The 10,526-nt window shown below is 34.9% G+C and overlaps 2 protein-coding genes across 3 annotated transcripts; one reads left to right on the top strand and one right to left on the bottom strand.

Moving 5' to 3' along the window:
- Positions 1-3,596: 3,596 nt before the first annotated feature.
- Positions 3,597-7,400, top strand: LOC136235414 (U-box domain-containing protein 31-like). Of its 2 annotated transcripts, none has more exons than XM_066025080.1 (2): positions 3,597-5,089; positions 6,370-7,400. In XM_066025080.1, exon 1 carries the CDS (start codon positions 3,672-3,674, stop codon positions 4,986-4,988), a length of 1,317 nt encoding a protein of 438 aa, XP_065881152.1. In that variant the 5' UTR covers positions 3,597-3,671; the 3' UTR covers positions 4,989-5,089; positions 6,370-7,400. The 2 variants fall into 2 exon arrangements, with proteins under 2 accessions (XP_065881152.1, XP_065881150.1); XM_066025078.1 differs by having other exon boundaries at positions 3,598-5,089; positions 6,441-7,400.
- Positions 7,401-7,462: 62 nt separating this feature from the next.
- Positions 7,463-9,595, bottom strand: LOC136235415 (U-box domain-containing protein 31-like). Its single transcript, XM_066025081.1, has one exon. The coding sequence runs from the start codon at positions 9,113-9,115 to the stop codon at positions 7,808-7,810; it is 1,308 nt and encodes a 435-aa protein (XP_065881153.1). The 5' UTR covers positions 9,116-9,595; the 3' UTR covers positions 7,463-7,807.
- Positions 9,596-10,526: the final 931 nt, after the last annotated feature.

The raw sequence follows: 10,526 nt of genomic DNA, 5'->3' as shown, positions 1-10,526 counted from the left end.
AACCAAAAACTAGAAGATAAGAAAAACTAGGATCCCATTGATAAAGAATTTGCGTGAGAGATTGGAATGCAAGCTTTTTGTTAGGGAGAATATTTAGGAGATAAGTGACCATTTGTAGTACATGATGCCAAAACGATGGAGGTAATGAGGCATGAGCAAGGAGAGTTCGAATGATATTATTTATTGTTCGAATTTTTGTTTCGGCTTTTCCATTTTGTGGAGATGTGTGAGGGCAAGAAAATGGGAAACATATTCCATTCAAATCACAAAATTTATGAAATGGATTATTGTCATATTCCCTCCCATTGTCACATTGGTATGTTTATATGATAGGCTTAATAGATTAGGAGCTCCTTGAACTTGGTCTAAAACTTTTATTGTCCCCAAAACTTACAAAATGTCTTGTAACACATGAACTTATTTAGGGGGCGTTTGGTTCGGGTAGGGATAACGTAATAGAACCAAGAAAGGGAAACAAGGAGAAAGAAATGGAATGATCATGAATTCTCTTATCTGTTTGTTTCAGTTCCACAAATTGAATGATATTTCCTTGATTCCCTTTGTGGCTGTTTGGTTCAAATTAGCTAATAAACTAAAGTTGTGTTTTTAAATAACAATTTCCATACATTCATGTGTCTGTATAATAAATTAAGGGTTCTGCTATACGTCGCCCCTATTTTACTTACCGTCGCCTCCTGTTTGACATTTTTGCCCTTTTCATTTTTCATTCAAAAAAGTGAAATTCTCTCAACCGTGAAGAACAAAACAAAGAAAAATCATGTCTCCAAAACAAGGAAAAATATTTGAACATCTAAGTTTCGTATTTACCAATAATCTGAAATTTAACGAATTTAACTTGAAACGAATTTTTTTTCGTTGAATTTGCTCTAAATGGGTAGTCCATGGACCGGTAGTATGAACTACCTGTTTTACTTAGGTAAAAACGGGTAACCTACCCATTTCTACCTAGGTAGAAACGGGTAGGCTACCCGTTTTGCCTAGGTAGAAACAGGTAGGCCCGTTTTTACCTAGGAAAAAATGGGTCCTGAACCCGTTTTCCTCTAGGGAAAACGATTTTTTTTCATTATAATAAATATTAATTATAGATAAATTATGTATTGATTGGATAGAAAAAACGTATAGATAAATTATTGATTGGAAATAAAAAATACGTATTGAAGTGTCCAATTAAATTTTATTTGGTAAATTATATTTATTTACCTTTTAGAACGTAAATTTAATTATACGCAAATTATGTATTGACTGGATAGAAAAAACGTATATATAAATTATTGATTGGAAATAAAAAAGTACGTATTAACGCGTGCAATTAATTTTTATTTGTTAATTTATATTTATTTATCTTTTAGAATGTAAATTTAATTATTGATAAATTATGTATTGATTGGATAGAAAAACGTATAGATAAATTGGAAATAAAAAATACGTATTGAAGCGTCCAATCAATTTTTAATATTTATTATAATTAAAAAATAAATAAACCCGTTTTCCCTAAAGGAAAACGGGTAGCCTACCCGTTTCTACCTAGGCAAAACGGGTAGCCTATAGAAACGGGTAGGCTACCCGTTTTGCCTAGGTAGAAACAGGTAGGCTACCCGTTTTTACCTAGGTAAAACGGGTAGTTCATACTACCGGTCCATGGACTGGATCGTATGGGCTACCCGTTTAGAGCAAATTCAACGAAAAAAAATTCATTTCAAGTTAAATTCGTTAAATTTCAGATTATTGGTAAATACGAAACTTAGATGTTCAAGTATTTTTTCTTGTTTTGGAGGCATGATTTTTCTTCGTTTTTTTCTTCGCGGCTGAGAGAATTTCACTTTTTGAATGAAAAATGAAAATGGTAAAAATGTCAAACAGGAGGCGATGGTAAGTAAAATAGGGGCGACGTATAGCAATCCACTAAATTAATTACATGTAAATATAAGAATTAAAATCAATTACTTCAACCATTAAAATCAAAAGATGATGTCGATTCCCCACTCCGTCAAAATTTAGCTCTAATTGGTAGGTGATCTGTAAATTCCACTGTAAACCTTCATTGAGATCTGTAGTTTGCCTTTACCTTGGGAGTGGGTAGACCTACCCTTACCTAAACTTTTCCTTACAAAAAAAACATAAAAAGATGATCTAATACATGAAATTGAAATAAAATTAATTGTAAAAAAATGCATAAACATTCTATTTTAAAGAGAAAATAATAATTTTAAAATAATTAAAAATAAATACTAAAACTGGATAATACGAAAAAGAAAAAAATTTGGTCAAAATTATTTTTTACGGCAAAAAAGTAAAAATAAATAAGTATAAAGATCAAAACTGAAATTAGTCTAGGGATAAAAATATAAATAAATAAGTATAATGATCAAAATAAAAATAAAAAAGTAAAATTTAGTTAAAAATGTTTTTTATGGAAAAAATTAAAAATATATAAGTAAAATGATCAAAAGTGAAATTAATCCAAGGATAAAAGAAGTAAAAGTAAATAAATATATCAACTAAAATATAAAGTAAAAAGTAAAATAGAGATTAAAGTAGAATTTTATAAGGAGGGTAAATTTTCAAGTTAGTAAGAGAGAGGAAATGGAATGGAAAACCTTAGTGGGTTGGGAGGAATAAGATTAGAGGAGTTAGAGGTAAACCTAAATCTGAAAACGGGTAAAGGGAATGATTGAATTGATAAAACAAACGGGTAATGAATGTTTCTTTTTCCATTACCCTTTCCTGAAACTCTCAAAACAAACAGTCTCTTAAAATGATATGATTAATTCCCTAAATTCACGTGACGAAATAAGAAGACCCCTGAACTTGATCTAAAAAGTTAATTAAGCTCCTGAACTTACAAAGTGTCTCGTTAGCTTCATGAAAACTTGTTTTAAACATGCTTAACTCTCTAAATTCATGTGGCAGAACAAAATTAACATATATCAATTTAAGCAAGTTGAATGGATAAATAGAACAATATAAACAAGTTTATAAAACCGGTAGATCACGTGAATAATATGTGATTTTAAACCAGTCACATTTTATAAATTCAGGATTCAATCAATTCTTTTTAATCATATATCAAACCTATGTAATATTAACAGGTCTTAAATGAATAAAACAGAGGAACTAATTTGAAATTTATGTAATGCGAAATACACCAATTTTGAAGTTGTTTAGCAATGTAGAATCGAGAATAAAGAGGGAATATCCAATAATATGGTGAGACAGGAAGTGGTACATTATTATTATACAATAGTATATAGTATTTTGATGTAGTACAAATACTATATAGTAATGGAGGGAGTGGTTGAGTATCCCATGTTTGTGATTCTGAATTATTTAGTATATAATAAGGTCCTTCTTTCTATAATTATGTTCAATTCCTGCCTTTTCAGTTTGACCATTTGACCCATCATTCCTGTCCTTTTTATCTTATTAACTCATTTAATTAATCAATTAATCCTAATCCAAGAAAGAAAGATGCGGATGACAAAACTTAATGACTGCACGTGTGCTGCAGGGTCGCCAAACATTCAATCACGGGCTATTACCGCATTTATAACCCTTTTTCCCTTTTTCTTTTATTTCATTTCATCGTCTTCCTTCCTTGGATTTCTTTTCATCTTTCCTTCTTTTCGCTCTTCCACCATCACAATTTAGCTATGAAGCTAGATCTGGGTGCCGGCGCCCACGTCCTAGATCTCGATACTGCCGTCAAAGATGGCATTTTAGGTGGCGCTGCTGCTTCCGGCTTTATTTCCACTGCCGGCGTCGACAAATTGGATCTCAACATTATGATTCAGGACCTTCAATCAATGGAAGTTCCTTCGGTTTTCATTTGTCCAATCTCATTGGAGACAATGCAAGACCCTGTCACTCTCTGCACCGGCCAAACTTACGAGAGATCCAACATCCTAAAATGGTTCTCTCTCGCCCACTATACTTGCCCCACTACAATGCAGGAGCTTTGGGATGATACTGTCACCCCAAATACGACTTTACAGCAGCTCATTTACAGCTGGTTCTCTCAGAAGTATTTGGCTATGAAGAAGAAATCAGAGGACGTTCAGGGAAGAGCTATTGAGCTTTTGGAGACTCTAAAGAAGGTTAAGGGTCAATCTAGGGTTCGTGCTTTAAAAGATCTTAGGCACCTTGTTACTTCTCATTCAACTGCTAAGAAGGCTGTTGTAGATAATGGTGGAGCTGCTTTGCTTTCTTCCTTATTGGGTCCTTTTACGACGCATGCTGTTGGGTCTGAGGCGATTGGGATTCTTGTCAATTTGGAACTTGATTTCACATCCAAGGAGAATTTGATGCAACCTGCCAAGGTTTCTCTAATGGTGGATACCCTAAATGAGGGTTCCATCGACACAAAGATGAATTGTACGAGATTGATTGAAATGTTGATACAGGGTAAGGATTTTGAGTCTGTAAATGTGTCAAGCTTAAGTCTTTTGGTTGGATTGTTGAGGTTGGTCAAAGATAAGAGGCATCCAAATGGGACATTGGCTGGACTTGGTTTGTTAAAATCTCTTTGTTTGAATGAATCTGTTAGGAACTCTGTTGTGGGTATTGGGGCAGTTCCTCAACTAATGGAGCTGGTGCCCAGTTTGAATAATGAATGTTTGGAGTTAGCACTTTGTATTCTAGAGCTTCTTTCTACTATATCCGATGGAAGGTTGGCTTTGAAGGATTGTGCTAAGACTATACCCAATATGGTGAAGTTATTGATGAAAGTATCAGAGAGGTGTACTCAGCTAGCTTTGTCCATTTTATGGGCTATTTGTCAGGTAGCACCAGAAGAATGTGCTGCAATTGCTGTCGAAGCAGGTTTGGCTCCGAAGCTACTTCTTGTAATACAAAGTGATTGTAATCCTGCGCTGAAGCAGAGGTCTTCTGAGCTCTTGAAATTGTGTAGTCTAAATTACACGGCTGCTATCTTCATTTCCAAGTGCAAGCTTACTAGAACGATTCAATGAAGGGAACTGCCACTTTGTTTATTCATACATCTCCCTCCCTCTTGTTGTCAAGAGGGCGGGACACCGGAGCTTGTTGAGCCGGACAGAATGGAGCTGATAAGGTACCTATTTCTCTTTCCAATGCATATATCAAATCTATTAGTTTCATACAAGAGCAGTTTCCATTAATTTTGGTTTTTGTAGAGATATTTATTATTCATTCATTGTCTATAAGCTGAGTCTTACTTTACTTTTTTTTATTACCCCTAGTCTAGTCACCTTATTATCATATTGGATTATTCTAATAAATTATAGGAGAGCCATGTGACTTGTATGTATCTATCTGCATTGGAGTTTAGTGGATAGAAAATGTGAAACTACAGGGGAAAAATGTGGTGAGTGAATTCTAAGAGATATATTCCCTTTGATGCTCAATTTGATATCCTAATGTCTTACAGGTTTTTATGGGGCAAAATCGAAGATCTTATAGTTTGCAGGTTTTGTATGATTCACTTTTGTAAAAATAAGTTCATAATAAGCATTTCCCAATGTCTTATCACGATCCTATGTTATTCAAGGAATGCAATATCAAATAAATCATCAGCCATAAACTTCTTGTAAAATCAATTCCTCCTCTCTTAATACTCAATTTGAGTTGCAACAACCAGCTGCAATTGTCTTGATTGAAAAAATTTAACTGGGGATGGAGAAAGATGGAAGCAATAAAGTCGAGAATATTCCCTGTATCGGTGATAAAAGATAGGTATAGTAGCTACCCATAATGAGTTCATGTTGCTTATTTTGTTTGGAAAAGGAAAAATGAAAGAAAAGCTCCATATGTGAACCGGTAAATGAAAGAAAATAGAGAAACAGGGAAAGAATTTGAACAACTTAGTTATTGTGATTTTATTTTTTTGCTCCTTCCCCCTCAATCCATTGTGTCCCATTCAGATATTCTGAATGAATTAGTAGGTAGAATCCAATAACTCTCATCTCTAGGGAACTATCCTTGCATCTCGTTTAGGTTTTATGGATATTCTCAGTATCAAGAATCAATCACTTAGCAGTATCATTATGCTTAAGATCAGAATGTTACTCTGTCATTACTCTTCTAAAATCTACCGTAAGGGCCACATTGATCCCATCTCTTGAATATCTCAAATATTTCAACATGCATTTTTCTACCTTGACCCTCTACATCTTTAGTAAGGTTTCTGTTTATCTTAAGTTTTCTGCCCTTCTGTTTTTTTTGTTGGATTTAATTCTTACAACTTTGTCATGAGAGATGGTTGGGTACTTTTGAAGCACATAACTATAGCATCTTATGAGCTGCAATTACTAATCCGTTTACCCGCAAAAAGTAGCTTAATTTTCATCTCAAATGTTTTATTTGTGAAACTAGGTGTGGAATATTTCATCTATACTATAGTACTGAAGAAGGAAGGTTATGAACTTATAAATTAAAATGGACAGGTTGGACACTTTGATGACAACTTGAAGGTCACTGGAATATTTCTCAGCCCACTGCTGAAATGATGAGAATTCTTCCACAAACAACTAATGCTAAGCCAGTTGAAACTTCGGGTGTACTATCATGATTCTCTCCTGTGTTAAGTTCTCCTTGGAATATGCTTTTGACTTACAGGCATGTCAAAGTGCTCTAATTGAAATTTGCTATGCCGAATGGTGGGTGACATTGTTGGAGCTCAAACAGCTTGTAAGATGTAGAGGCAGTAGGGGAAGCTACTCAAGGTTGGCTAGTTGTTTCTGCAGAGGGAGCGCAATCACAGTAAACGGAGGAAAACCAGTCATCACAGCCAACTTGGCAATTGAAGCCGCAAAAGTTTATTTGTTGTTTATAATACATAACCTTGTTGAATCAGCCCTTGTAAGAATATCATACAGAGTTACCTACATTTACAATAAGGAAAAGGAGGATAGCTTATCCTTTTAGTTTTTTGGATAAAGGTTATCAATGATTCTGATATATACAAGAGATTCAAAAATCCAGATGTAATCAATTGATGCTGCAGAAAATAATCTCCTTGTGCATTCCAGAAAGGCAATCTGTATGAAAACGGGGTTGAAATGTTTACCCAATAAAGAGTTTGAGTGGACTGGAGATGTAAATAATGACAAGAAGTAATTTATGCTCGTGTCTTCTTGAGTTTTGTGAAAAATGAAAAGTAGTGCTGCCAATCTAGAAGGAAAGTAAAAGCTAATCAATCATGGTTTTAATGTGTAAAATTAATGGAGTGGTTAATGTAGCATGTGGAAAAAGAGTAGGAAATCCAGGATGTCTTTTCCAATCTAAAAAAGAGTAGCAAATCCAACAACTACATATGTAAATCATGGGATCTCCTGGCAAGTAGGTGGTCTCGCAAGTTAGACAACATCTCCAGCCTTTCAATTGCCAACTCATTTATTTTATTCCTTTGTTGATCTATGTAAATGCATATGTGACAAATCCAACTTTCAACTTATTCAAACCATGATTTGAACTGAAAATGAAACATCTTACTCATTTCTCAGCAAAAATTACATCCCTTAAGGGTTTGATGGAAACATAATTCACAGAGCCTTGTTTGTGTATGGAAACAAGATCAGACTGGAGCTGATCAAACCTGAATTACAGACACTGGATTAACAAATAACAACTAAAATATATGCAATTGGCCTAAATTGGCACTATGAACCTTCTATCAAGTGAAACCAACAATATTTTCAGAAGAGTTTGATATTCACAAGGAAGAAAAATAAGGGTGTCCCTTAAAAACCCTAAATGACTCCATTATGTACTTAAAGCTCCAGTCTCTGTGCCAAGAAACTGGGATTTCCTTTCACTGTATTGTTTTTGTAAGCTTACACTTGGAAATGAAGATAGTAGCTGTGTAATTTAGACTACACAATTTCAATAGCTCGGCTGACCTCTGCTTCAGCTCAGGATTACACCCACTTTGTATCACAAGTAGTAGCTTTGCTGCCAAACCAGCTTCCACAGCAAGTGCAGCACATTCTTCTGGTGCTAACTGACAAACTGCCCACAATATCGATAATGCAACCTCTGAACAACTCTCTGATACTTTCATCAATAGCTTCCCTATATTCGGTATTGTTTTTGCACACTCTTTCAGTGCCAATTTTCCCTCTGAAATTGTGGACACAAGTTGCAGAATTTGAAGTGTTAACTCCAAGCACTCTTTATTCAAAACAGGCAATAGCTCTACTAATTGAGGAATTGCCCCAATGTTGACAACTGAAGTTCTAATCGAATCATGTGAGCAAAGAGACTTTAATAAGTTTAGTCCAGCCAATATCCCATTTGGGTGTCTTTTATCTTTCACTAACCTCAACAATCCAACCAAAAGTTTCAAGCTTGACACATTTTCTGACTCAAAACCCTTCTTCTCCATCAATCTCCCAATCAATCTGGTACAGTTTATCTTAGTCTCAACTGAACCCTCATTAAGCATATCCACCATTAATGAAATCTTTGCAGGTTGCATCAAATTCGTGAAATCAAAATCCAAATTGACAAGAATCCCAATTGCCTCAGACCCAACAGCATGAGTAGTGAAGGAACTCAACAAAGAAGAAAGCAAAGCAGCTCCACCATTATCCAGCACAGCTTTCTTAGCTGTGGAATGAGCAGTGACAAGCTGTCTAAGATCTTTCAAAGCTTGAACTCTAGCTTGACCCTTGACCTTCTTCAGAGTCTCTAAAAGCTCAATTGCCCTTCCTTGAACATCCTCTGATCTCTTCTTCAAAGCCAAATACTTCTGAGAAAACCAGCTAATAATGAGCTGCTGTAAAGTCCTGTTTGGCGTAACAGAATCATCCCAGAGCTCCTGCATTGTAGTTGGGCAAGTGTAATGGCCAAGAGAGAACCATTTTAGGATATTGGATCTCTCGTATGTTTGGCCTGTGCAGAGAGTGACAGGGTCGTGCATTGTGTCCAATGAGATTGGACAAATGAAAACCGACGGAACTTCCATTGATTCAAGCTCTTCAATCATCTTTTTGAGATCCAATTTCTCCGCTCCGGCAGTTGAAATCAAGCCTCCGCCACCACCACCCAAAATGCCATCTTTGACGGCGGTTTCCAGATCCAGAACTTGGCCACCACCGAAACCCAAATCTAATTTCATGTTTCTGAGCTAGAAGAGAAGAAGAAGAGGAGATAAATCTAAAATGGGAAAAGGGGATAGCGAATTGAGGAGAGAAAAAGAAGAGGCATCAACGTCCACGGGAGAAGATACGTGTGGGAAAGAAAGAGAGAATAAGGGGACTCTCTTTCATTGACAAACACAAGGAGCAATGAGTATCAAAGGGGACAACTTTTCTACAATGTATGCTTTATCATCTCACGTATTTGATTGGTCAAAAGAGTAACATTCTTCTTTTCCATAGTCATCATCAAGCAAGCAAAGTAAGTAATCTTCAACTCTATTACCAAAGCCCTAATAACTTCCTCTTGAAGCTCCAAAAAGATAAAGGAAATCGGAGATCCCATATCAGGAAATGGGAAAAAAGCATTCAAAAAAGTAAAATAATTTGACTACTAGTATTATCAACAACAGTACCTACCAATTTTACCTAACAGGAATTTTCAAAAGTGAGAAACCATTACAGGCAAGAGAGTGGAAACTGGAACTGAGCATTTATTTAAAATGAAAATTGAAATTCCCCTAAAAAGAATATTAGTAAGAAATTACGTAATTGCCTTTCCAGTAGGAAACCAGGGAGAGCAAAGAGACAGGGGATAAAGTGGGAATATAAAAGGTTTGTCCCATAAAAGAAAAAGTTTGACCGGCTACAGGCTGTAATTGAAGTATTGGCAAGTGTGCAACACACACGTGCAGTAAGTCACTAAGTTGGGTCACCCTTAACATCCGGTTATTGGATAAGTGATTTTCGATGTATGTATGTATGTATGTATGCGTAACAATTCAGTCAAATGGTCAAAAAGCAGATAGTTGATTTTGCCAATTCCATAATCAATTCAAAGATTATCCCACCCGATGCTTAACCCCGAAAGCAATGCCACGGAACTATTATTATTATTTTTTTTTGAAATCGGAACTATTATTATTTTATTTCAGGTTTTTTTTTTTTTAATCATATTTCAGGTTTTATTCATTATCCGTTCTTGAATTTTTCTTTAAAAAAATACTTTCTGAACTTTTAAAATTGATATCTTCCACTAATTTATTTGAAATAAGGATATAGTTTTTGGGAAGCATCAATTTAGACTTCACGTATAAAATAATATCAATATATACTTAAAGTTTAAAAAAATTGTATCAATTTAGGCATTGATAAAGGATTGAACACGTCATTTCTATTAGTTCGTTATATTCTGATTTCTCTCTCAACGTACAATTGACAGAACTTAATAGAGTAATATTAATGTCATGTCTCGTTCCGTTATCGAGACTTAAATTGGTATATTTTTTTAAACGTTGAGCATATATTGGTGCTATTTTATACGTGGAGCCTAAATTGATACTTCCTCAAATACCATAAGCCTATTTTAATACCTCATCTCTTTAAAATATC

Source organism: Euphorbia lathyris, chromosome 7 (assembly GCF_963576675.1).
Source record: "Euphorbia lathyris chromosome 7, ddEupLath1.1, whole genome shotgun sequence".
In the NCBI taxonomy this organism is placed as follows: Eukaryota; Viridiplantae; Streptophyta; class Magnoliopsida; order Malpighiales; family Euphorbiaceae; genus Euphorbia; species Euphorbia lathyris.
The sequence above is the reverse complement of the archived record's forward strand: the minus strand, read 5'-3'. Positions and strand labels throughout refer to the sequence as shown.